Here is a 24,155-nt window from a genome sequence, read left to right on the forward strand (position 1 = left end):
CTTAACTTCATCTTCCACCTCCACGTCACAGTCTGTCACTGAAGGGAGTCAAGGCAGGAGCGCAGGTAAGGCAGGATCCTGGAGGCAGGAGCTGATGCAGAGACCATGGAGGAGTGCTGCTTAGGGGCTTGAGTAAGCACTCTGTGCTTTCTTATACCATTCAGGACGATGAGCCCAGGGGTGCCACCATCCACAGTGAGCCGAACCCTCCTGCATCACCAACCAAGAAAATTCCCTGCAGACTTGCCGCAGGCTGATCCTACGGAGGCATTTTCTGGATTAAGATTTGCTCTTCCCCCGGTGTCTTTCTGTGTAAAGTTAACATTGAAAACTAGCCAGTACCTCATATGTGGAGGTCAGAGGACAGTTTGGGGAGCCAGTTCTTTCTTCCCACCACATGGATCCTGAGGATTGAGCTCTGGTTGCTAAGCTTGTTGGCAAAGGCAAAAACCCTTGGAGCCATCTCACCAGCCCAAAAGAAAATAGTTTAATGGCTGGGAATATAACTCCCTCCGTGGCAAATAACTTGCTTTATGTTTAAAATAAGTAGCTATCTGTTCATAATGATGCACACCTGTCATCTCATACCTTGGGAGGCAGATGATCAAGAATTCAAGGTCATCTCTAGCTATACAGTGGGTTTGAAGCTGACCTGGACAATTTGAAACCTCAACTTGAAAACCTGTCTCAAAAAAAAAAAAAAAAAAGCCAAAAAGCTACTAACTATCTAAATAACACATTATAAACAATCAGAAGAAGTGTATAAAAATTTGCTTCTGAGCCCAGGCACCCATGAATAATCCAGGTCCCTGCTGTGCTTCTCCTTGAGTAATAGCTAAAGACGCTCCTGGGGGCTCTGGAACAGCCTTTGATATGTCAGGTAACCACAGCAACAGTCGTTTGAGATCACTTATGGCCTGGATGTACAGTTTTGTGCCGGGTGCCAAGAATCAGGCAGAGTCATTTGGCTCTTGGCTGATGTCTCAGGGATAGATGACAAGCTACAGGAGGCTTCTCCGTGAAGAAGAGGAAGACATCTAGGATTCCTTCTACACGAGAGCAGCCTGTGCTGGGACCTGACTCCAAGAACAGAAAGATGGAAGGTCCCCTTCCTCCAGACGACATGCAACTGAGTTTTATCTCTCTGCAGTCTCATGCTTCCAGAGGCCAAGTGGTCCAGCCCAGGAACTGTGGGCCTTTATCTGTGTTCTTCTTCCTCTCTGGAAACACCAGGTCTTTGGAGCAGGGGAACTTGGCAGGCTCTTCCATGGCAGTTGTCGTAGTATTCCTCCTCCTGTTCTTGTGTGGGCACCCCCAGGCTGCTGCAGGTAAGGGGCAGGAGGTGGGGGATTCTGCAGTTTCTTAGGTTGGGAGGAACCGAAGCTGCTTCTCTGAGTGCTTCTCAAAATGCACGTGACTCAAGAAGACAGACTGACCTTGCTTGAACCCTCTCTGCCTTTAGTCCTAGGGAGACCCAGAGGTACCAGGAGCCTAGATTATATACAGTTTCCTGTCCTTTTAAAAGAGATAAACATCGAGTCTGGGTTCTAGCTCAGAGTGCTTGCCCAGCACGTGTACAGTTCTCAGCTCATCTCCATGCAAGAGTTTGATCCTTGTGACCATGGCGTGCCATGCCTGTAACCCCAGCACCTCGGAGGAGATAGCCCCAGGATCAGGCAGGCGGTCCAGGTGATCCTCAACTACGTGGTCAATTTGAGGACACAAGATGAGGGTCCTGCTATGAGGCTATGAGGGTGTCATACGCATAGCTTCTAGTGCACATAGCTTTAGGCATGTCTGTGAGGGCATCTCCAGAGTTTTCACTGAGGAGGGAAAAGCAACCTTGAGTGTGGGTGGCACCACCCAGTGGGCTGGGGTAGTAAGCTCAATACAAACAGGGAAAAGGCAAAGTCAATCAGGTATAGGCATTTCCCTTTCTCTGCTTGGAAGTCCATCCAAATGCAAAGCCTGTTTCAACCACCATAAATTTCCTGCTATGATGGCCTTAAACCATGTGCCAAAAGAGATCTTACTTCCAGCAGGGCAGTGGTGATGCAGACCTTTGATCCCAGCATTCAGGAGGCAGAGGCAGGCGGATCTTTTAGTTCAAGGACAGCCTGGTCTACATAAGGAGTGAGTTCCAGGATGGCCAGTGCTGCACAGAGAGATGATGGTGATGGTGATGGTGATGGTGATGGTGATGGTGATGGTGATGGTGGTGGTGATGCTGGTGATGATGGTGATAGTGGTGATGCTGGTGATGGTGGTAATGGTGGTGATGGTGGTGATGGTAGTGATGGTGATAGAGATGATACTCATCTAACTCTCTTAAGTTGCTTTAGCCTGGCTTTTTTGTCAAATCAATGAGAAAAGTCACAGTAGCCCAGCTGGTCTTGAACTCTCAGGTCAAGTATTCCTTCCTCCATCTGCCTTTGAACTCTGTGACTGCAGGTGTACAACCACACCCAGCTTCCAGCTTCCCTTATTTTATTTTTATTTGTTTGTTTTGAGACAGGGTATTGCTTTATAGCAGCCTTGGCTGTTATATATTTTATTATAGAGATATGTAATATGTTTATTATGTGATGCAACCCCTCCTCCTCAGCTTCCCAAGTGCTCGTATCACTTGTGTGCTACCTGGCTTCGTTCCCCTTAGGAAATAAAAACAGATGAGGAAATGTGGGATGAGATAAGGGATGTCACCAACAATTGCAGCCTGACCAAGACAGAGCCTCTCACTGGCAAGGAAAGACAGAAAGCCTTTCCACTCTTGGCCTCCCCTCCCCAACTCTTTCTGGGAGTCGTGTATCCCAGGGTCTCCTTGAGCAGGCGAGGGATGACGCCAAACTTCTGATCTTCCTGTCTCTGGGTGCCAGGATCACAGGTCTGTACCCCCACATTCAGTTTATGGGTTTAAGCCAAGCTGGGGACCCAAGCCATGCCCAAAAGGCAAGCGCTCTGCCAGCTACCCAAAGCCTCCAGCAAGCACTTTACCGACTGAGCTACATTCTCAGCCCACCTCCCTTTCTTCATAACAGTCGCTTGAGAAATGTGTGCTCACCAGTGCTTGAAGACCCCAGAAGGGAGTTCCAGGACAGCCAGGGCTACACAGAGAAACACTATCTCAAAAACAAAAAACAAAAACAAACAAACAAACAAAGACCCCAGAAGGAAAGGAAGGCAGGAGTTGGAACTAAAGTAGGGGCTTGCTGAAGGCCTGAACAGCTCTGCTCTGACACTGCTCCTTCCCCACAGACAGCATCCAGACCATCTACGTAGCCTCTGGGGAGTCAGTGGAGATGCCGTGTCCCTCACCTCCCTCCCTACTTGGGGGCCAGCTTTTAACCTGGTTCCGAAGCCCTGTAGCAGGCTCCTCCACCATCTTGGTGGCCCAGGTCCAAGTAGACAAGCCAGTCTCAGACCTTCGGAAACCCGAACCTGATTCCAGGTTCAAACTCTTTGGAAATTATTCCTTATGGCTGGAGGGGTCCAGGGATGAAGACGCTGGACGGTACTGGTGTACTGTGATGGATCAGAACCACAAGTACCAGAACTGGAGGGTGTATGACGTCTCCGTGCTTAAAGGTGAGGTGGGTCTGAAGACCTCTCTGGACACTGGAGATCAGGAAAACCACACAAGAAACTGAGGAACCCCTCTCTCCTGCCAGGATCCCAGTTCTCTGTGAAGTCTCCAGATGGCCCCTCTTGCTCTGCCCTCCTGTGCTCTGTGGTCCCTGCCAGGCGTCTGGACTCTGTGACCTGGCTAGAGGGAAGGAATACTGTGAGAGGACATGCTCAGTACTTCTGGGGAGAAGGGGCTGCCCTGCTCTTGGTGTGTCCCACAGAGGGGCTTCCTGAGACCAGGGGCCGTAGGCCAAGGAATATCCGCTGCCTTTTGCCTCAGAACAAAAGATTCAGCTTTAGCCTGGCAGGTAAAATCAGGGAGGGAATGGGGAAGGGCATTCTCTCCAACCCCTCTCTCAAAGTTGGGAAAGAGGACAAATCACACCAGTAACTAGGGGGTAACTTTCCTAGAGGGGAAGGCTTCCCCAACTCCCTCATTGACCACATCTATCACAAAGAATAGTTGATTAAACCAACTTCCTAGTTTTCCAGACCAGAAAGGTGTGGTGGCGCATGCCTTTAATCCCAGTAGTTGGGAGGCAGAGGCAGGTAGATTTCTGAGTTCCAGGCCAGCCTGGTCTACAGAGTGAGTTCCTGGACAGCCAGGGCTATACAGAGAAACCCTGTTTCTGAAAGCCAAAAAAAAAAAAAAAAAAAAAAGAAAGGGGTTAATCTAGGGGTGAAGAGAGAGTTCAACCAAGTAAAAATGCTTATAATACAAACATGAGAATCTGAGTTTGAACTCAGGAGACACAGACACACACACACACACACACACACACACACAAAGCATCAGTCATGATGATGCAGACTTATAGTCCCAACACTAGAGAGTCAAGGCAGATGGGCCCCAGGGCTCTCGAGCCAGCCAGCCTGGCCTGCTTTATGAACTCCAGGCCAGTATCTACCTCCAAAAATAAGGTGGATACCTGAGGAAAAACATTGGCAGTTGTCTGCTAGCCACCACATTCACGTGAACACACACACACACACACACACACACACAGGCACATGCGCGCACACACACAAGAAAGAAATAGGCTGATTTAAGCTGGGCACGGTGGCACATCCCTGTTAGCACATGGGGATTAGAAGGAGGATAAAAAGTTTGAGGACAGCCTTGGCTATATAGTGCGTTCAAAGCCAGCCTGTATTACATGTGACCCTGCTTCTCTAAAAATAAGTAAAATCACCAAAATAAAAGAAATAGGCCTGTGCCTATAATCCTAGCTCTCAGGAAACAGAGGCAGCCAATAGTGTGAGTTCAAGGCCAGCCTGGTCTACATAGCCAATTTTAGGCCAACCAGGGATATATAGAGAGGCCTAGTCACCTCACTCTCCCTACCTCCACCAAAAAGAGACAAGAAATAGACCAGAATATGAGCCAAGCATAGTGGTACACACCTTCAGTCCCAGAACTTGGAAGGCTGACACAGAAGTTCAAGGCCAGTCTGGACTCCACGAGACCCTGTCTCAAGAACAAATGGAGGAAAGACACAGACAGATCTATTCTATGTGGACTTTTCTATGGCAGAGAGGAAATACATAGGGATTTCTGGGGTGCTGACTTCCAAAGAAGGGGTCACATATCCTGCGGTATAATGGCCTATTGATAGGGAAGGTTGAAGCAGAAAGCTTATAATTGTTAGACAAAATAAAAGGCCATTATATTGAGAATGAACGCTACCAGATGGAGAATAACCCATTTATCAGTCAGAGAGAGGAGCAAATGGCCATTGTTCTAGACAGAAAGGTCTCCGCAAGGCCTAGGGGATGACGAATGCATAAGGAACTGGAGAAATGCAAACTCATTTTCCATGTGTGTGATTTGCATGTGTGCATGCATATTTGCATGTGTGGGGGCACTGCCTGTCATTCTTCTTCTGCTGTTACAGCAGCTTCCGCGGAACCCTCCCCTACTGTTTGTGCCACTCTCCCGAGCTGGGACTTGCCCTGGATACTGGTGCTATTGTTCACAGCAGGCCAAGGGGTCACCATCATAGCCCTCAGCATAGCGCTCTGGAGGCGGCGGAGGGCCCAGGGGTCTCGGGACAGAGGTGAGTCTTTTCCCAGAGAGGTAACTTGGGTGTGGGGTAAAGGATTAGGCTCATATCTAGACCCTGTCTGCTCTAGGGGAGGGGAGGCAGGGAATAGACCCCTGAATTATCTGGTGACTTCACATCACATGGCTCCCTTTCCCTAGAGCCCTCAGTTCCTCATTTCAAGCCTGAAGTCCAGGTCTATGAGAACATCCACTTGGCCCGCCTTAGGTAAGTAGCCTTAAATCCCAGAGGGGCTGAGCATGGGAGATCTGCTGCCTGGAACCTGGGGTTGGATTGCAGATGGGGATCCTGGTTCCTGAGAAAGTCCAGGAGCTTTAACACAGCCTTTTGCTTTTGCAAACTCTATAGCCCACCTACCCACAAGACCAGGTGATCCTGGAGATATCTGCGTGGAAAAGCCTGACCCACAGTCCTGTGTCTCTAGCCACTGGCACCTGAAGGATTCCCTGGAACTTTGGCCAAGGGGTGGCTGAGGGTGTGACTCCTACTGGGCTTCCAAGAGCCACCAAGCTGGAGGGGCCAGGGACAACATAAGGAAAGCAGTAACATCATTCTGTGATGTCACCTACAAAAAAAAGGTGTGGTCTCCTGTCTCAAAGCAGCCAGCACATCAGTGACTCCGAGTGAGGAGGGAGGATTAAGGGGTCTGGGTCTGTTGGCAGGAGGGACAGGAGAGCCCAGAGACATGAGAAGTGGTGGGGCATCTGTCATACGTGTGTGGGGTGGAATGAGGGAGAGAGATGTCGACAGACCCAGATGCAGAGTTTGGAAAAAAGCAGCCCTAAATGGCAGATGTGGGAGACAGAGAAAACAGAAGACTTAACAGGCTTACGAGTAAATCTGACGTCCCCTCCCCATGTTCTTCACACAAAGAGAAGCTGAGAGGGAACAAGACCTCTTTAGTCAGGCCCCAGTCTTCTTCCTCATATGGAAAGGCAGAAACCAAGCCCAAATAGGAATGCCTGTCCTCAGCCCCACTGGGACGCTGTCCTTATCCAGCACACATGCTCCTCTGACACAATCCTCTGTGGTTCTCTATCAGCCAGAGCAGCTTATCATTTCTGACTCACTGTGAGCTCTGACCCTCGAACCAACCAGTCTCTTGCTATCTCCCTGGGTAGCGGAAGCATACCCAAGGGTTGGCAGATACATCCCAAGTGGAGTGAGTACCTCCAGGCTGTCCGAACAGAGGAAGTGAAAGAGGGTGTCGATGATGCTCCCAACAAAGCCAATCTCTAGCCTCCAGAAAGAAACCCAGCCGGGATTCAGACCATACCCCCTCACACCACACACACACACACACACACACACACACACACACACACCGTCAAAAGCCGCTCGGCCAGGTGCCCCTTTTGACTCTTCCTTCAAGCTTGGCTCTCAAAGGAGAGAGCAGGCTTCTTGGATCTTGCCTGCAGCCTTCAAACTGCAGCAGCTGAAGCCCAGGTGTTGACAGGGAAGAGGATGACAGCCACACAAGTGGAACCTGGTGTTGGGAAGCACCATAAGGGTCAAGTGTGGCAGCAGCGCAACCAGCCAAGCAGCTATAGTCCATTTGTGTGTGTGTGTCTGTGTGTGTGCATGTGTACATGTGTGTATGTATGCATATGTGTGTGTAGTATACATACAAGTGCACCCATGTACATACCAGTGCACATACAGAAGATATCAGATGTCCTTATTCCTTTGAGACAGGGTCACTAAACATGGAACTACCCTGGTGGCCAGAAATCCCCACAAATCCATGGTCTCTGCCCCTCATTTGGCCCTAGAGTTACAAGCACTGGTGTGTGGCTATACCTGGCTTTTTATTTTTATTTTTTTTAAATTTTTATGTGTACTGGTGTTTTGCTCCCATGTACATCTGTGGACTACACTGTGTTCAGTGCCTGAGGAGGCCAGAAAGGGCCTGGGATTTTCTGGGACTGGAATTGCAGATCTGTGTGAACCATGTGGGTGCTGGGAACTGAACCTCAGGGCCTCTGCAGGAACAACCAGTGCTCTTAATCACCGAGCTCTTAAAATGGGTGCCTACATCCGAAACAAGGCTCTTGTGCATAGACAGTATATACTGGGGCTCGGGGAGACACCTGTTCTGCCCGCCCGCTGTAGTTCATTCTTAAAGTGCACCCTTGTATGTTTCACCACCAACACCACATGCGCTGTTACCAGGCTTACAGACAGCTATCTTATCTGCTTTTACAGCTTATTTATTTATTTATTTATTTATGGTGTAGGGGATTGCCTTATGTATGGTAGGCAAGCACTCTATCATTGAGCTATATCTCTACCCAATAGCCCTTTTATTAAATACACTCTTTATGGTTCCCCAAGGTAGCCCTCTGTTCTTGAGACCCTCAGGTACCAAGCTACATGCCCCCTAGCAGAACTCTATTTCTCACCAGCCCCAGTGACATTTCTGTCCCTTTGCCTGGGACCCCACAGCTCATGCAGGGTAGCTGACCTGGGACATCTAGGTTTAAAGATGGGGGTCTCTTATGAGGTGAGGTTGCGGACACTTGCATGCAGGGAGCAGAACTCTGGCTGTAGGAACCGGGTCTGTAGAGGTACTGGTATCGGTGGCTGAGGTTTTTATACAAAGTCACGCTCCTGAGCGTGTCTCAACAGCATCTGTGCAGGTGTTTTCATGTCCACGGTGACACTGGAATCCTGGGTTGACAGCCGTGTACGCATGGGCTAGAGGAAGTCATGTACTCCCCAGCCGATCATGGCTGCAAGGGGTAGCAGAGTCATGAGGGGAAGGTTGGGGGGTGGCTGTGAGGCGGCAGCATTGCATAGGTCCTGCTCACAGCACTGGTGCCGGAGAGAGTAGGACCGTGACCAGTAGGTCGCATGGCCCAGCAGAGGGCACTGGGCTCTGGGGAGGCAGCCTTTCCGCTCAATGACCTCCTCCTCCTTTTGCTCTGTGGGACAAAAGAGGAATGCTGAGGTTGCGGCGGCGGCAGCCGTGGGCAGGAAAGAGAGGGTAAGGAGCCACCCCGAGAAGGGCCATCGCACCAGAGTCCTACCTGAGGTGCCAACACTGACACCACACACCTCGTCCTCTCGACACTCCCTGGGAACAGGGTCCCAGGGCTTGGCAAAGCTGCAGGTGTAACAGTGGAGCCGTCCTCTGGCTGGGGAAGTGGTGAGACCTGTTGGGTCAGCAGAGATCAAGGCAGGAAGGAAAAGAAGGTAAAGAGGCAAAGCCCAGACCTCTGGGACTCACTGAGGGCTGACACACAAAGGAGGGAGAGAGCCATAAAACAGAAAGAGCAGACAGGAATATAAAATAGCCAAGAAAGGAAAGATGATGCAGGGGGACAGAAACAAGAGGGACACAGTGACCAGGACAGACAGACAGGAACAGAAAGTGCCAAGAGAAACAAGTCAGCAAAAAGCCGCATGAGCAGGATGGGGGGAACCCCAAAAGTGAAGTAGATGGTGCCAAAGACAGGAGGAAACAGGGGTTGGCATTGACCGAGGCACTGAGCACAGAGCTGGATGTGAGAGACAAGTGGTGGGAACAGAGAGCTCTTCTCAAATGCTACCCCTCCCTCTGGCCTTCTGAGACATAGCTCTACATAGCCCAGACTAGCCTGGGAGTCCAGATCCTCCTGCCTCAGACTCCCAATGTCCTCAAATCTCCCCATTTCTCTTCACCTCTGTCAGCTCCCTTTCCATTCTCTGTCTCAGCCCTTGCACAAGCCCTCGTCCCAGCCCTTCCCGCCTCCCCACCCCCACTCCCTGTGGATTCCCCAGTCTACCCTTACCCAGTGTCCCTGAGAGGAACAGGACGCCAAGGAAGGCGCTGGACGGGCCCATGGCAGGTACAGCTCAGCAGTCTGCGAGAGCACAAACCTGTACCCCGAGTCAGACACACCTGCCCAAGACAGGGAGGAACCAGCAAACAAACAGACAGAGGGAGAGAATCTGGGGTGTGGAGAGATTGGCCTGCCTCATGCAACAGCCCTATGTTCCCACACCTGAGGCGCTCTCACTCCTGCCCATGCTCGCCTTGAGGGTCTTCTGTTTTCTCCCTGTTTGTTAACTCAGCCCAGCTGTCTGCCTCTCTAGAGTTGTGTCTGCCGCCTTCCCTCCTGCCTCCTCCCTCCCTCCCTCTCAAGCTGTTCCCAGTTCTAGATGGGGTTTTTGTTTTTGTTTTCTTCTTTTTCTTTTCTTGTTTTGTTTTGTTTGTTCCTGTCAGAGCCCGTATGCCTCTCAAGGTCACTCTGAACCCTCCCCTGCCCTAGATGTCAGAGTCCTGTTTGAGTGTGGTATCAACAAAGCCCACCCACCCATTCCCACACCCCACCCCACCCACCAAGCCCAGCTGTTGGGGGGCCCTACCCCGCTGCCTGGCTCACATGCCTTTGATTCACTCCCCTAACTCCACGCTTCAACAATGCTACCCCATAATTATCCCTCCTGGCTTTACTACCTTGCAGGAAAGAATTAATCAGGAGCTGGGCTGAAAGGATGTATGTCCTTCCTCTAAGAAGGAATTGGTTTCCAGGATGGGACTGTGGCTGTAAAGGAGGTTAGGGATTAAGAGACTGGGTGGGGACAGGGAGTTTTAGAGGGTTTATCCAACTCCTGGGTAGCCCTGGGTTCCAGTCCCAGTACCAACAAAAGAAACATTTCACCGAGAGGGTCACAGCAAGGAAGAGGGTAGTGGGCATCTGAGCACCCTGTACCCTGAAAATGACTGGAGGCCCCACAGAGCTTTCCTTTGTATGAATTCTATCAACATTTACCATATCAGCAATTAAAGCCTGCTCCTGAGATAGTACAGTAGGTAAAGGTGCCTGTGGTATAAGCTGAGGGCCCGAGTTTGAGCCCTGGGACCCACATAAAGGTGGAAGAGAGAGTCATCTGCACAGAGCCATCCTCTGGTCCCCACAAGTGCGCGACAGCATGCATGCATTCACCTGCACTCGCAAGGAAACAAATAATACATTTTTTTTTTTTTTCGAGACAGGGTTTCTCTGTATAGCTCTGGCTGTCCTGGAACTCACTTTGTAGACCAGGCTGGCCTCGAACTCAGAAATCCGCCTGCCTCTGCCTCCCGAGTGCTGGGATTAAAGGCGTGCGCCACCACGCCCGGCTAAATAATACATTTTTATCAACTTATTTTTTGGGCCTTCTTGACTGGCTGGGAACTCACTATGTCAACCAGGTTGGCCTTGAATTCACAAAGATCCACCTGCCTCCGGACAGGGCTATTTTAAAAGACTTTTTATTTTTAATTCTCTCTCTCTAATGTGTGTGTGTGTGTGTGTGTGTGTGTGTGTGTGATTGGATCCTCTGGAGCCATGGTAACTACTGTTCAACATGGATATTAGGAAGGGAAGCTGTTCTTCCAAAAAAGCAGCAAGTATTCTTGTCCACTGAGATATCTATCTCTTCAGCCCTAAGTAAGTTCTATTGTAAAAGAGAGTAAGGGGGCTGGAGAGATGGCTCAACAGTTTAGAGCACTTGTTGTTCTTGCATAGGACCCTAGTTTGATTCCCAGCACCTACATGTTGGTTTACAACCAACTGTTAACTCCAGTCCCAGGGCATTGGGTGGGCATTGGGTGCTGCTGCTTCTGGCTTCCACTGGCACCAGGAACACACATGGGGTACATTACATGTAGGCAAAACGTTCATTCACATTTAATAAATCTTTTTAAGAAAAAAATTAAAATAAGAAGCCAGGTGTGATGGCACATGCCCTATAATCCTAGCACACAGGAGACTGAGACAGGAGGATTGTCAGAAATTTGAGGCTAGCCTGAGTTCATGCTAAGCAGCAGGCTAGCCTAGGCTATGCCTCAACAAACAAGCATACACACACACACACACTATATATATATATATATATATATATATATATATATATATTAAAACAATAAAATAAAATAAACAGGACATTTAAACTTGGTATCGAAGCCAGGCATGGTGGTGATTCATGCATGTAATCCCATCACTTGAGACTCTGAGGCAGGCGGATCTGGAGTTCAAAGCCAGCCTCATCTCAAAACCAACAACAATCAGCTAGCTAAATAAATAATTAAGTATGGTTACATTCATTTAACAAATAAAAAATAATATTTATGTTAGGAAGACATAGCTTAGTGAAAAATAATAATTACCCTCAATGACCCAGACGGGAGAATGGCATTGTTTGACATTTCTGAGAATCCGTTTAATGTTGGTTATAATCAAAGGTGGCTGGGTTTTCATAACCTACTTCTGCATTCCATCTGGAATGTGGATGAGCAAGAACAACCCTCAGATGGAGAACTGAAAAAGGAAGACCCTTTGGGTTTCTGGAGGGGTTTAGGGCCCCCTGGGGGTCTTGGGCCACCATTCTGGAACTACTGCTGCGAAGGGGTAGTTTGGGGCTTAGGGCTTCAGAGGATGCTCAGAGCCACCCATGGGGGCCCCTCCCTATCCCCATTGGGGCCCTGGTGCTTGTTGGGGGAGACTCTTTCCTCGCTTTTTATTGCCCCATAAAGCTCAAGGCAAGGGAGATATAAGGCTGGTGGAGTAGAGCCTGAGAGGGGGGTGGGCGGGAGGGAGAGGCACTACAGGCATAAACGAACGCGATGAACTCCCAGTTGGTCGGGATCCTGCTCAGCGCCCTGCTAGGGGTTTCCCTGGGTAAGGAGGAAGCTAGATTGCCTCTGGCACAGGCCTGTCCTTCCCTCTGCCAGGACTCCTCCAAGGGCCAAATCCAGTACCTCTTCTTTCCTGCCAGGACACCGCACGCGGTGCTATGACTGCGGTGGAGGCCCCAGCAACTCCTGCAAGCAGACAGTGATCACTTGTGGTGAGGGCGAGCGCTGCGGCTTCCTGGACCGCAAACCTCAACCCAGCTCGGAGCAAGCCAAGCAACGTGAGTCCTTGGTCGCCCACCTGCCCCTTCCCACTGCTTCCAACCAGCCTGCGGGTTTCCCCCCTTCCCAGTTCAATCTGGCTCTAGGCAGATGGCACCACTGTTGAAGCAGGGCATTGGCTCCTGGCGCTGTACCTTGAGAAGCCTAAGGCTCCTCAGGCTCTCGAATCCCCCTGTCTTTGCTCTCTGTCTTTGCTCTCCTTTGCTAAGGAAGAAGCTGTCTCCTAAGATCAGAGGCAAAATGTTAAGCCAAACTCCAAACTTCAACTGTCAGGGACTGACTAAGGTCTGGAAAGGGTATGCTGTGTGTGTGTGTGTGTGTGTGTGTGTGTGTGTGTGTGTGTAATATTTTTATTTGAAATGATTTGGTTTGACAGGAAAATTACAAAAAGAATGTACAGAGTTCCCATTTGTGCCCAGCTTCGAGGTTGTAACATTCCCATGTCATTACCAAGATCAGAAAATGAAAGTCTGGGGCCTAGCAAACACAGGAGTGGATGTTCACAGTCAGCTATTGGATGTATCACAGGGCTCCCAATGGAGAAGCTAGAGTAAGTACCCAAGGAGCTAAAGGGATCTGCAACCCTATTGTTGGAACAACATGATGTACTAACTAGAACCCCGGAGCTCTTGTCTCTAGCTGCATATGTATCGAAAGATGGCCTAGTCAGCCATCAATGGAAAGAGAGGCCCATTGGACTTGCAAACTTTATATGCCCCAATATAGGGGAATGCCAGGGCCAAAAGATTGGGAATGGGTGGGTAGGGAAGTGGGGGGCGCTATGGGGGACTTGTGGGATAGCATTGGAAATGTAATTGAGGAAAATATGTAATAAAAATATTTAAAAAAAAAAAAAAAAAAGAAAGAAAATGAAAGTCCCATACTAGTTAACCTCGACTTAGATTCCATGGAACACACATCTTTTTTTTCTGGCCTAAGCCCAAAGCAGACACCCCACTGACTATGTATTTATTTGTAGTAATTATTTTGTTTATTTGGCTTGTATTTTTGGTTGATTTGGTTGCTTGGTTGGTTGGTTGGAAACAGGACATCATTATGCTTCCCCCCCCACCTCCAGACAGGGTTTCTCTGTGTAGCCCTGGCTGTTCTGGAACTCACTCTGTAGTCCAGGCTGGCCTCAAACTCAGAAATCTGCCTGCCTCTGCCTCCCAAGTGCTGGGATTAAAGGCATGCGCCACTACTGCCTGGCTTATTATATATTCTTGGCTGGCCTGGAACTCACTACATAGACCAGGCTGGACTTGAACTCACAAAGATCTGCTCACTTCTACTTTCTGAATGCTAAGATTAAAGGCAGGTATGAGCCACCATGCCTGGCTTAAAATACTTTTATTTGTTTACATTTTAAAAAATATTTTATGTGCATGAACATTCTCCTGTGTGTAGGTTTGTGTACCACAGGCCTACCTGCTGCCTGAGGAGGTCAGGAGAGAGGATCAAAGCCCTCGGAACTGGAATTATGGGCGATTAAGCCACTGAGTGGATGCTGGGAGCTGAACCACATCCTCTGGGAGAGCATTGGGTGCTCTGCACCACTGAGCTGTCTCCCCAGCCCCAATTTACTATTATTATTATTATTATTTTTATTTATTTATTTATTTATTTATTTATTTATTTATTTATTTATTTTTGGTTTTTCGATACAGGGTTTCTCTGTGTAGCCCTGGCTCTGTAGACCAGGCTGGCCTCGAACTCAGAAATCCACCTGCCTCTGCCTCCCGAGTGCTGGGATTAAAGGTGTGCGCCACCACCACCTGGCTTTACTATTATTTTTGAAAGATTTATTTTTACATATGAGTATGTACGTATGTATGTCTGTCTGAGTGTATGTCTGTCTGAGTGTATGTCTGTCTGAGTGTATGCGTGTCTGAGTGTATGCTGCATGCATGAGTGTATCAGATCCTCTGGAGCTGGAGTTACAGACGGCTGTGAACCTGCTGCGAGAACTCAGGTCCCTGGAAGAGCAGGAAGCACTCTTAACCACTGAGCTTCTCTTCAGCTCTATATTGTTTACTTATTTTTAAGACAGGGTCTCATATCTCACATCTCCCAGGCCTGCCTCTAACTTGCTAGAAATCCAAGGATGACCTAGACCTTGGGATTCTCCTTTTCTCCCATGGCATGTGTTGCCACGCCCTGTTTGTTTGTTTAAGCTGTCTTCAGACACCCCAGAAGAGAGCATCAGATCTCATTAATAATGTGAGCCATCATGTGGTTGCTGGGATTTGAACTCACCACCTTTAGAAGAGTAGTCGGAGCTCTTAACCACTGAGCCATCTCTCCAGCCCGGATTTATTTATTTATTTATTTATTTATTTATTTATTTATTTATTTTGGGTTTTTCGAGACAGGGTTTCTCTGTGTAACCCTGGCTGTCCTGGAACTCACTTTGTAGACCAGGCTGGCCTCGAACTCAGAAATCCACCTGCCTCTGCCTCCCGAGTGCTGGGATTAAAGGCGTTGCCACCATGCCCGGCTCCAGCCCGGATTTATTTATTTCATGTATGTGCACACTGTGGCTGTCTTCAAACACACCAGAAGAGGGCTTCAGGTCCCCATTGCAGATGGTTGTGAGCCACCATGTGGTGACTGGGAATTGAACCCAGGACCTCTGGAAGAGCAGTCAGTGCTCTTAACCGCTGAGCCATCTCTCCAGCTCCCCATGTCCTGTTTATTTTGGTGTGTTTTGGTGGTATGGGTTGAATCCAGGACTTGTGCACACTAGGCAAGCATTTTACTAAGTGAGTTTCACTCCCAGCTCTATCCACTGTTGCGTTGAGACAGGGTCTCGTTTTATAGCCCAGGGTCGCCTTTAACTCAATGGGTTGGTCGGACTGACCTTGAACTCCTGGCAATCCTGAGGATTGCTGTTACAGCCTCCTGAATAGCTGTTACAGGCATCATGCACCAGGGTGCCCATCTTTGGTTTCATTTAGGTAACAGTGCTGGGCTATCTTACAAACTGTCCCTTTTGTATTTAGCTGCGATTTCCCCGTGTTGAGGCTGAGACATGAATGGTCCAGGGCTCCTGGAACATCCTAGCATCCCTGTTTAGGTCAGCCTGTTGGCCCTGGTCCCTTGGTTTCAGAGAGGTGGGTTTTGTTTGTTTGTTTTGAGAGGGCAGAGTATCCTTTCTGAGCCCCTAGACTTTGTAACTGCTCTCTCTCAGGGAAGGCAAGTCCTGCAGTCAGGAGTTTAACACCCCAGTGCCTTCTTTCTCCCAGCCTCCGCGACCTTGAGCCATCACTACCCAGCCTGCGTGGCTACGCATCATTGCAATCAAGTGGCCATAGAGTCAGTGGGAGACGTGACTTTCACAACCCAGAAAAACTGCTGTTTCGGAGATCTGTGCAACAGCGCCGTGGCAAGCTCCGTGACCCCGTTGTGCATCTTGGCTGCAGCTGTTACCACCCTGGCCTGGCTCTTGCCAAGACTGTAGAGCTGGAGGGTGGGACTGAGGGCAGGGTAAGGACTGAGTGACCAAGGGAGTGAGGAGCTGGACATCTAAGGTAAGAAGACAAGCACTCCCTTGTGTGCCGTTAAAATTGATGAACTCTTCTGGAGATGACTGTAAAAATATTTGTTTTTTCATTCTTTGAGGCAAGGTGCTGGGATTAAAGGTGTGAGCCACCACTATCGAGATGTTCGTTTGTTTTTTTTTGAGACAAGGTTTCTCTAGGTAGCCCTGACCATCCTGGAAGTCACTCTGTAGACCAGGCTGGCCTTGAACTCAGAGATCCACCTGCCTCTGCCTCCAGCTCCAAAAGGCATGTGTCATTGCTCCTAGCTTCTGAGTGCCTTCTGTTGAGAAGACTGAAGGGATAACGCGCTTATCTGGCTTCTAGTTCAGTTAACAACAGTCCATCAGCGGACCTGATCCAAGGACACTCCTCAAAACAATGGTGACTCTGTCCTCAGTGGCTCCTGGGACCTGCTGCTAGGCAGACTCTTCCTTCACAGTGAGGGTCACTGCGGGGAAGGCTGGGTGGAGGGTTACCCAGATTCCATGGTTTCCCTTCTGTATTTCATAACTTGGCCCTCAATAGGAAGGAGTATTTCGAACTGAGAAAGGAAAGTTGCTTGAATAACCCAGTTAGAAAGGCACCTCAGAGGTGGAAACAAGAGCCAGCTCTGTCTGTACACACCTTTCCTTTCTGGGGCACCCTCTAGCTAGGCTGCACCTGCTTCTTGGCGGGTGTCGTCTAAATTTAGGATAAGGGTTGTTTCTCCAAACACTGGTGCCAGTGTGCCACCCTCAGGTGTGGGAAGGAGAAAGGTTTGCAAAACCTGCTCTTCCATTTGGTCAGTGAAACTCCCCCGGGGGAGGAGGCTTCTTAGGCAAGCAAAGGGTGAGGTGCAGGGAGTGAGATTTCCATGGAGAGAGTCCCTCCCCTACCTCCTGCTCCTCCCCTCCCCATCCTCCTCCCCTACCACCTATCTGTCTCCCAAGTGCTAGGATTAAAGGGGCATAGAGCCATGCCCGCCTCTTCCTTCTTTCCTTCCTTTCTTCCTTCCTTCTCTTTCTTTCTTTCCTTTTCTTTTCTTTCTTTCCTTTTTTTTTTTTAAACAAAGTTTCTCTATATAGCTTGGCTGTCCTGAAACTCCCTCTGTAGACCAGGATGGCCTGGAACTCAGAGATCTGTTTGCCTTTGCCTCCCCAGTGCTGGAATTAAAGACTTGCGCTGCCTGGCAGTACCAGCCTCTTTCTTTCTGAGACAGGATCTTATGTGGTTCATGCTGGCCTTGAATTTGCTATGGAGTCAAGGATGGTCTTGAACTACTGCTGCCTCTGCCCCCAGCTGTTGAGGTTAGAGAGGAAAGCCACCGTACCCAGATTAGCACTTATCTCTTCTAACAATAAACACAACCTTTATTAGACACTGATGTTTATTTCTCAAGATAGAAGGGGACAAGCAGAGGGTCTGGTAAACCAGGCCCATGCAATGAGGTCAGCGCCTTTTGGAATCACTCCCTGGAGACAAGACAGGAGTTCTTCCAGACTTAGATCCCAGAGGCACAGCAGTGTGCGTCCAAGGAGGGAGCCTTTCAGTGGCCAATGGAGGAGGTAGAGTGTTCTAGAAGGAAATGGGAAAGGACTGGGTGTGTGTGTGTGTGTGTGTGTGTGTAATGGAGTGGAAGATGACAAGTGAGGGAGAGGAGCGGTGGCTAGAAAGGCCACTCCAGGTACAGTCCCATGAAATAAATGGTATAGGACTAGGGGCATGATCTTCAGAAGCAGGGGGTGGGAGGAGAGAAGATTCTGGAAAGCTAGAGCTCTGAGGACACAGGGAGAAAGGCTCAGGCTATAGCAGGTGATAAGATTGTAGCCATGGAGCTAGTCTCAATGCAATAACCAGAGGCCGAGGCCAGCCAAGGAGGTGAGGGAGATGAGGGCCAGTGCGGGTGTGGGCCGTGGAGCTGGGCTGTTACAGTTATCCTTGTCACAGCAGGTGGTGTTGTAGTTCAGGCCCAGCTTATGGTTGGTTTCATTGAAGACCTCCCGACAAGGCTCTTCTGGTGTGCCGCAGCGCAGGTTAGAGAAAACCCACATCTTCCCTAGAGGCAGGAGCCAACGGAGAAAGGATCAGCAGTGGGCACTGGCTTGCCTGTGTCCATTGGCTACTCTCCCTTCCCCAAACTGCTTGGTTTCTCCCTTCTCTTCTCAAAGTCTCATCATCCTTCCCGAGCATGAGCCTTGCCCCTTCTCCTAAGACCACTTCCTGGGGTCAACACAAGCATCCACTAACACAGTAGAGACACAGGTCAGTGCCTGGCACATAATCATCTTTGGCCACACGACATCACTGTTGTAACTCTCTGTCCTATCCCTGGATGGGCTTCAGTCCCAGAGAGCATCTTCCACCCGGCCCTCCCTTCCCAGAGAAGGAGGGTGTTACCAAGGTACACGTTTGTCGTCAGGCATTTGTGGCCTGGCTCCAGGCGGCAGGATTGGCGATCCACACAGCCCAGCACAGGGACTTTGTAGCAGGAGTGACATCGAGTATCAGCTGGGGAGGCAACAAGTTGGGTTGAGGTAATGGGACATCTGAGTCACCCGAGGATGAGTTGAGTTAGGGGTTAGGATGGAGAACTGCCGCATTGCGCAGGCAGTGCCTCACACCTGCTCTGTTCAGAGACAGAACAGGTGAGCAATACGGCGAAAGTGCAAAGTGGTGTGGGCACTGGGCGGAGGTGTTTGTTCTATGTGGAAACTTAAATACCTTCCTCCACCCCAGCCTGCCTGAGATGAGTCAAGAATTGTACTAACAAAAACCCGGAGCTGAGGATGGCTGAGATGTGTGGAAAGAGGGATGGAGCAGAGGTTGGGGTCCAGGGTGAGACTCGAAATAGGAAGAAAGAAGTTAAAGGAGTCCACAGAGCCTTCAGAGATGGCATGAAACCACGGCTGCAAGAAAGCCACCGGTGACTAGCTTTAGAAGTGGACTGGACCTCTGCCAAGAGATTGGGAAGATCACTGACTGAGTCATGTCTACTCTTCTGGCGCTCGCTCTATGGAAAAAGGATAACTAACACCTGGTAGACGTATCACTGGCATCTAACAAAAACGGAGAGGGTGGGTGCAGCGGATGACACGCCAGGATTCCTGGGTTGGCTAACTCCAGATGTGAGCACACAAAGTGCTGCGAAGGAATGGTCAGCCCAGGGGTAGAGGAGCCTAGAGAGCCTCCCGGAAACGCATCTCACTTTAGGGTAAGTGCTGCAGCATCTTCTCTGTAGAAGGCTCAGGGAAAGTTTCTGATTCTTGGGAAGGCTGTAGCCGTCACTGGGTCCACCCAGAAGGCTTTGCATCCCTGGTAGGGATGTAGGTGTGTGATTCAGGAAGGAGCAGGGAACGAGCCAGGAAGGGCTATTGCTGAGCCTCTGTGAGGAGTGGCATGGAATCCTTTCTATGAGGACCCTCAGCTCAGGGCAGTAGGTGAGCGAAGGCAGGTATGCTAATCCTGGAGAAGTGCATTTGGAACTGGCTAGACAGACATCTGGGTGTTATAGAGTGCAGGAAAGGTGTATGGTGACTGGGAGTAAGAAACCTAGTGCCATAATGCCAGGTAAAAAGAGTAGGCTAGACCAATACAGGGCTAGGAGAAAATGACAATGGAGACCTGGGTCCTTGATAATGGACCAAAGAGCCTAGGTGTGCTAAACATGTGTAATCCCAGCATTAGAAGGTAGAGGCAGGAGGATCAGGAGTTCAAAGCAGGAGACTCTGACCAAAAAAAAAAAAAAGAAAAGAATACAAGAAATGGAGGGAGGGAGGAAAAGAAGGAGAGGAGTAAGAAAAGAAAACTGGAGCCCATCATGCTCAGAGATATCTGATCCTGGAGGCATTGGCGAGACTAAGCCAAGTAGGGTTGAGACTTCTTGGGATCCTGAGTAGAAGGAAATATGTATTGGATAGGGTTGGGATGGGGCCTGGGGCCCCTCAGCACTCACCTGAGACCCAGCAGTAGAGTAGGGCAGACAGGGTGAGCAGCAGGAGGTGTTTCATGGTGAGGGTCCTGAGAATGTCCACAGCCCCAGCAGTTGACAGCAGATTCCCAGGTCTCCAGCTCTGAGAGTTGAGCGGTCTTTTCGGAATTTATAATCCCAATGGCTCCTCCTTTCCGGGCCTGTGCCCTCTGTGGGCACCTCCCTCCCAATTTATTCCCAGCTGACTAAAGAGAAAGACTAGAGGTGGAAAGGGTCCAAGAGGGCCTGGGTAGGAAGGGGAGACAGGAGAGGGAGATAGGAGGGGGAAAGTGTCACTAGTGGGCAACTCCATTTTGGATCTTGGATTCAGGACCCCCAGCTGAGGGCCCCCCTGCCCTGGAGAGAGCATCAGAAAAGCCTCTGTGACTTAAACAGCCACAACACTAGTTTCTGCTAGTTCCCAGGAAACGGACAGTAATTGAGTTGTTTCAGCAACTTTGGGAGCCTAGGGATGGGAGGACATTGATCAGACATTCCGGCAGAAATTGACGAAACAGGTGAATTAATGTAGATCCATTCCCCAGCCTGTCTTCCAACTGATGCTCAGCCACAAGATGAAGAAGTGCTTGTGGCATCATGGAGGGTTTCTGTGATGTCAGAGAGGCGGGGCTGAGGCTGTATAACATGCCAAGGAAGCCCTCACCCCACTTGGGCTTGGGTTTGGGAGGAGCCCCTTGGGTAGGGAGGAGCCCATTGGGTAGGGAGGAGCCCCTTGGGTAGGGAGGAGCACCTTGGGTAGGGAGGAACATCATGGGTACACAGAGGTGAGATAGGAACTAAGATATTGATAATAATGACCATGTCATACCCTGAGCACTCCCATATGTCATCTATTGCTTTAGACACTCTCAATGTATTGATTTGGTTCTCACATGCTTTTATCTCCATTTTCCTGATGAGGGAACAGGCAGGGATTAAGTGGCTTGCTCACATCACCCAGCTACTGTGTGGCTGGATGAACTCAGGATTCGAACTCAGGAAGCTGAGCTTCAGTATTTGTGGTACTTTGGGGCCACGGTAGTTGTTCACAAAAAAGCATAGCACCTTTGCAAAAGGTTTCAAGCACAAAATTTAAAATCATTTCAAAGTTCGAAGACTGCATATTGGCTTGAGGATTCCTAGACGGATCCAGAAATTGGTGGCCTCACACTCGCTCTTATCTGAGCCCCCAGTCCGGCAGAATCCCCATCCCTGCCCCTCTGCTTCCCTCCGGTCTCCCTGCTGATTCACTCCTGCCTCTGACCACCACATCCCAGCCATGGCCTTGGTTCTGCCGCTGCTGCCTTTGTTGCTCTCAAAGGTCCAAGGGAATCCCGAGGGTAGGCTATATCTGGGAAGTTGTGATGGGCAAAGAAAGACTGAGACAACTAGGATCGCCCTGTGTGTGTGTGTGTGTGTGTGTGTTCACGCGGGGGGGGGCGGGGGAGTGAGACAGAGACAGAGAGACAGCGCGCCTGATAAACTAGCCCTAACTATCTCCTTCCCCCACCTTTCCTAGTTTCTTTGGAGGGCAGCCCTGGGGACCGGGTGAATCTCTCCTGCATAGGGGTCTCCGACCCCACCCGCTGGGCTTGGGCGCCTAGTTTCCCAGCATGCAAGGGCTTGTCCAAACGGCGCCGTCCTATCATCTTGTGGGCCTCGACGAGAGGGACCCCAACTGTGCTCCAGCACTTCTCTGGCCGCCTGCGTTCCCTGGACAATGGTATCAAGCGGCTAGAGCTGCTGCTGAGCGCCGGGGATTCTGGAACCTTTTTCTGCAAAGGACGCCACGAGAATGAGAGCCGCACAGTGCTTCAAGTGTTAGGGGACAAGGCAGGTTGCCGGCCTGCAGGATCTACCCACGGTAGGTCGAGGCCAGATGCACAGGGGCACTTAATTTGGACACACACGCGGAACAAAAAGCGGGGCGGAATCTTACAGAGCGGGAAAGTTAGTAGAACCCTATCGTCTGTACCCCTGACCTCGGCATCTCTCCCTCCCTCGCGGTCTCCCTAGGGTCCGAGTATCCCAAGATCCTGATTCCGCTCCTGGGCGTTGGGCTTGTGTTGGGACTGGGAGTCGCGGGCTTGGTCTGGCGGCGGCGCAGGTGAGCACTGGAGGCGGAGCCTGGCTTGAAACAGGGTGTGACCAGTCAGGGCGGGGGGGGGGGGGGGGGGAAGAGGTGGGACAGAACCCTAACCTTGCAAAGAACAAGAAGTGTCTGGAGGCCTGGCGTTTGTTAAAGGAATGTGAGAGGTCAGCCCTTGGGTGCTAGGCTACAGGCTGGAGTAGGGAGCCGAGGCTGCAGAAACCAAACTGAAAGGTCAGAAAGCCCAGAGAGTGGGCGGAACCTGGTTCCGGAGGAGCCTAAGTTGTTTTGCTGGTCGGAGACTGCAGTTTGCACAGTTCTTATTGGCGCCGCCTGCGGCCGAGGAACCAGTAGGACGAGATTGGTGACTCTTCAAGGACTTCCTTACAGACGCTCGCCTCCGCCCCCACCCCCGCCCCCGCCTAGACCACTACCCACATTTGGTGAGATTAACTGCACTCAATTTCCCTCTCCTACCCGCACAATCCCTAACCCTGAGTTCTTGAGTCTGAGTCCTTGCGAGGAGCAGACAAAGTTGGTCATTTTCTCTTCACCCTTCAGTTCTGTCCCTCCCTCCCACATAGCTCCAGTCATAAATGCTGAGCCACAGAGGCCTTTAGAACAGGAGTCCAAGATCTCAGGCCTGGATTACCTGGACCAGGAACCGGTAAGGGCCTGGGGATGGGAAAAAGGCCAGAATCCCGGAGGAAAGAGGTCCAAGAAAGCAGCCTAGCTAGGTTGTTGTGGAGCAGCGTGTAATCCCAGCACTCTGGAGGTTTAAGCAGGAAGATGGAAGCCAGGCTTTGCTACATAGTCGCCTTTACCCACAGTGGGGAAAAGAAAAAAGCTTTGATCCCAAGCTAAGGGGTCGGATTGATGAGACCATACTACCGTCCTCTCTCTACCTCCTCCAGAGCCTGCACTATGCTGATCTGGACCACTCTGTCCTCGGGAGGCACCGCCGGATGTCCACAGTGGTTTCTGGTGATGCCTCCACTGTCTATGCGGTTGTAGTATAAAGGGAAGCCCTTGTTCTGCCAACCCTTCCTATCTGGGGCTTCCCTGTATAACCTCAGCTAGAAGGGGCAGGCACCATGGACAGAGGCACTGATAGAGGCGACTGACTACCTGGCTTGCCTGACTACCTGGCTTGCGCTCTGCCAATGGTCAGCTTTTTTCAGTCACTTCCATCTTCTGTAACATCTTTCCTTCTCCACTGCTGCCCTCTCTAAAGATGATCAAGCTGCCTGTTAAGCTTTTTTTTTTTTTTTTTTTTTTTTTTTCAAAGACTGGGATTTCTCTGTATAGCCTTGGCTGTCTTGGAACTCCATAGACCATAGACCAAGCTGGCCTTGATCTCAGAGAATTCATCTGCCTCTGCCTCCCAACTTCTGAGTTTAAAGGCACTGCCTGGCCCAATGAAGCATTTCAAACTTTAGACATAGACCTGCCTCGTTACCGGTCTGACTGCACTCCCTCTGCTCATTGGCTGCTGCTGCTGCTCATCCACTGAAAGGTTTCCAGTGATGTCCTACCACACGATAACAGTCACCCCTCTTTAAACCAGGGTTTACTTTGTTGCTATTGTCTGTGTAGAAGCGGCTGTTCTGCTGGTCTCTTTGTTTCTCCTCCTTACTCTTCTTCTAGGAAGCTGGCCAATCAATCCTCAGCCCCCAAATGATACCCAGTAGTCCTTCCAAGCCAGATCTCAGACCTAGTACACTCTGTCCAGATGGCCTCAGGCATTTTGCCCAAGGCATGTCAAACCTGACTCAGTCATTTCTTAAGCCATCCCTTGCGTTCTCCTCTGAAACCTCTTGAAGAACCCAAGTTGTCCAAGCCAGAAACTGGGGTCAGAGTACACCATCTCCTCTCCCACACAAGGACTTATCAGGACCCCAACCCGCCTCTTCTACTCCTTTTAAAGACAGGCTCTCTTATGGCTGAGGCTGACTTTGAAATCTCGCTCTCCTTACCTCTACCTTCAGTGTTTGGATAAAAGTGATTG

The 24,155-nt window shown here is 50.2% G+C and overlaps 4 protein-coding genes across 8 annotated transcripts; 2 read left to right on the plus strand and 2 right to left on the minus strand.

Moving 5' to 3' along the window:
- The first annotated feature begins 1,267 nt into the window (after positions 1-1,267).
- Ly6g6f (lymphocyte antigen 6 family member G6F) lies at positions 1,268-12,569 on the plus strand. Of its 2 annotated transcripts, XM_021149571.3 has the most exons (7): positions 1,268-1,328; positions 3,256-3,585; positions 3,669-3,932; positions 5,520-5,681; positions 5,828-5,894; positions 6,036-6,265; positions 12,432-12,489. In XM_021149571.3, exons 1-6 carry the CDS (start codon positions 1,268-1,270, stop codon positions 6,058-6,060), a joined length of 909 nt encoding a protein of 302 aa, XP_021005230.1. In that variant the 3' UTR covers positions 6,061-6,265; positions 12,432-12,489. The 2 variants fall into 2 exon arrangements, 1 of the variants encoding a protein (XP_021005230.1); XR_015045824.1 differs by lacking the exons at positions 1,268-1,328; positions 3,256-3,585; positions 3,669-3,932; ... (1 more) ...; positions 5,828-5,894; positions 6,036-6,265 and adding an exon at positions 8,616-8,673 and having other exon boundaries at positions 12,432-12,569.
- LOC110284009 (lymphocyte antigen 6G6e) lies at positions 7,911-9,789 on the minus strand. 3 transcript variants are annotated; one of them, XM_085832639.1, is made up of 4 exons: positions 9,674-9,749; positions 9,461-9,548; positions 8,717-8,842; positions 7,911-8,611 (listed from the first exon to the last, which is right to left on the minus strand). In XM_085832639.1, exons 2-4 carry the CDS (start codon positions 9,510-9,512, stop codon positions 8,385-8,387), a joined length of 405 nt encoding a protein of 134 aa, XP_085688765.1. In that variant the 5' UTR covers positions 9,513-9,548; positions 9,674-9,749; the 3' UTR covers positions 7,911-8,384. The 3 variants fall into 3 exon arrangements, with proteins under 3 accessions (XP_085688765.1, XP_085688766.1, XP_021005232.1); XM_085832640.1 differs by having other exon boundaries at positions 8,745-8,842; positions 9,461-9,789; XM_021149573.3 differs by lacking the exon at positions 9,674-9,749 and having other exon boundaries at positions 7,911-8,842; positions 9,461-9,527.
- Positions 12,570-17,502: 4,933 nt separating the features above from the next.
- Ly6g6c (lymphocyte antigen 6 family member G6C) lies at positions 17,503-20,562 on the minus strand. The gene is made up of 3 exons (XM_021149545.2): positions 20,044-20,562; positions 18,489-18,599; positions 17,503-18,147 (listed from the first exon to the last, which is right to left on the minus strand). The coding sequence occupies exons 1-3, from the start codon at positions 20,096-20,098 to the stop codon at positions 17,933-17,935; spliced, it is 381 nt and encodes a 126-aa protein (XP_021005204.1). The 5' UTR covers positions 20,099-20,562; the 3' UTR covers positions 17,503-17,932.
- A 775-nt stretch (positions 20,563-21,337) lies between these two features.
- Mpig6b (megakaryocyte and platelet inhibitory receptor G6b) lies at positions 21,338-23,416 on the plus strand. Of its 2 annotated transcripts, XM_021149540.2 has the most exons (6): positions 21,338-21,398; positions 21,578-21,922; positions 22,075-22,165; positions 22,538-22,590; positions 22,732-22,814; positions 23,062-23,416. In XM_021149540.2, the coding sequence occupies exons 1-6, from the start codon at positions 21,338-21,340 to the stop codon at positions 23,164-23,166; spliced, it is 738 nt and encodes a 245-aa protein (XP_021005199.1). In that variant the 3' UTR covers positions 23,167-23,416. The 2 variants fall into 2 exon arrangements, with proteins under 2 accessions (XP_021005199.1, XP_021005202.1); XM_021149543.2 differs by lacking the exons at positions 22,538-22,590; positions 22,732-22,814.
- Positions 23,417-24,155: the final 739 nt, after the last annotated feature.

The sequence above is a fragment of the Mus caroli genome, unplaced genomic scaffold (genome assembly GCF_978045245.1).
Source record: "Mus caroli unplaced genomic scaffold, Mus_caroli_1 scaffold_18, whole genome shotgun sequence".
NCBI lineage: Eukaryota > Metazoa > Chordata > Mammalia > Rodentia > Muridae > Mus > Mus caroli.

Excerpts from the sequence above, each read along its gene's own strand:
- Ly6g6f (XM_021149571.3), top strand. The coding sequence starts at position 1,268 with ATGGCAGTTGTCGTAGTATTCCTCCTCCTGTTCTTGTGTGGGCACCCC. Across the intron at positions 3,586-3,668 it reads TGACGTCTCCGTGCTTAAAG|GATCCCAGTTCTCTGTGAAG; the intron begins GTGAGGTGGGTC and ends CTCTCCTGCCAG. Across the intron at positions 5,682-5,827 it reads CCAGGGGTCTCGGGACAGAG|AGCCCTCAGTTCCTCATTTC; the intron begins GTGAGTCTTTTC and ends CCCTTTCCCTAG.
- LOC110284009 (XM_021149573.3), bottom strand. The coding sequence starts at position 9,512 with ATGGGCCCGTCCAGCGCCTTCCTTGGCGTCCTGTTCCTCTCAGGGACA. Across the intron at positions 8,843-9,460 it reads GTTCCTCTCAGGGACACTGG|GTCTCACCACTTCCCCAGCC; the intron begins GTAAGGGTAGAC and ends CTGACCCAACAG.
- Ly6g6c (XM_021149545.2), bottom strand. The coding sequence starts at position 20,098 with ATGAAACACCTCCTGCTGCTCACCCTGTCTGCCCTACTCTACTGCTGG. Across the intron at positions 18,600-20,043 it reads ACTCTACTGCTGGGTCTCAG|CTGATACTCGATGTCACTCC; the intron begins GTGAGTGCTGAG and ends TTGCCTCCCCAG. Across the intron at positions 18,148-18,488 it reads GACGACAAACGTGTACCTTG|GGAAGATGTGGGTTTTCTCT; the intron begins GTAACACCCTCC and ends TCCTGCCTCTAG.
- Mpig6b (XM_021149540.2), top strand. The coding sequence starts at position 21,338 with ATGGCCTTGGTTCTGCCGCTGCTGCCTTTGTTGCTCTCAAAGGTCCAA. Across the intron at positions 21,923-22,074 it reads GCCTGCAGGATCTACCCACG|GGTCCGAGTATCCCAAGATC; the intron begins GTAGGTCGAGGC and ends CGGTCTCCCTAG. Across the intron at positions 22,591-22,731 it reads TAGACCACTACCCACATTTG|CTCCAGTCATAAATGCTGAG; the intron begins GTGAGATTAACT and ends CCTCCCACATAG.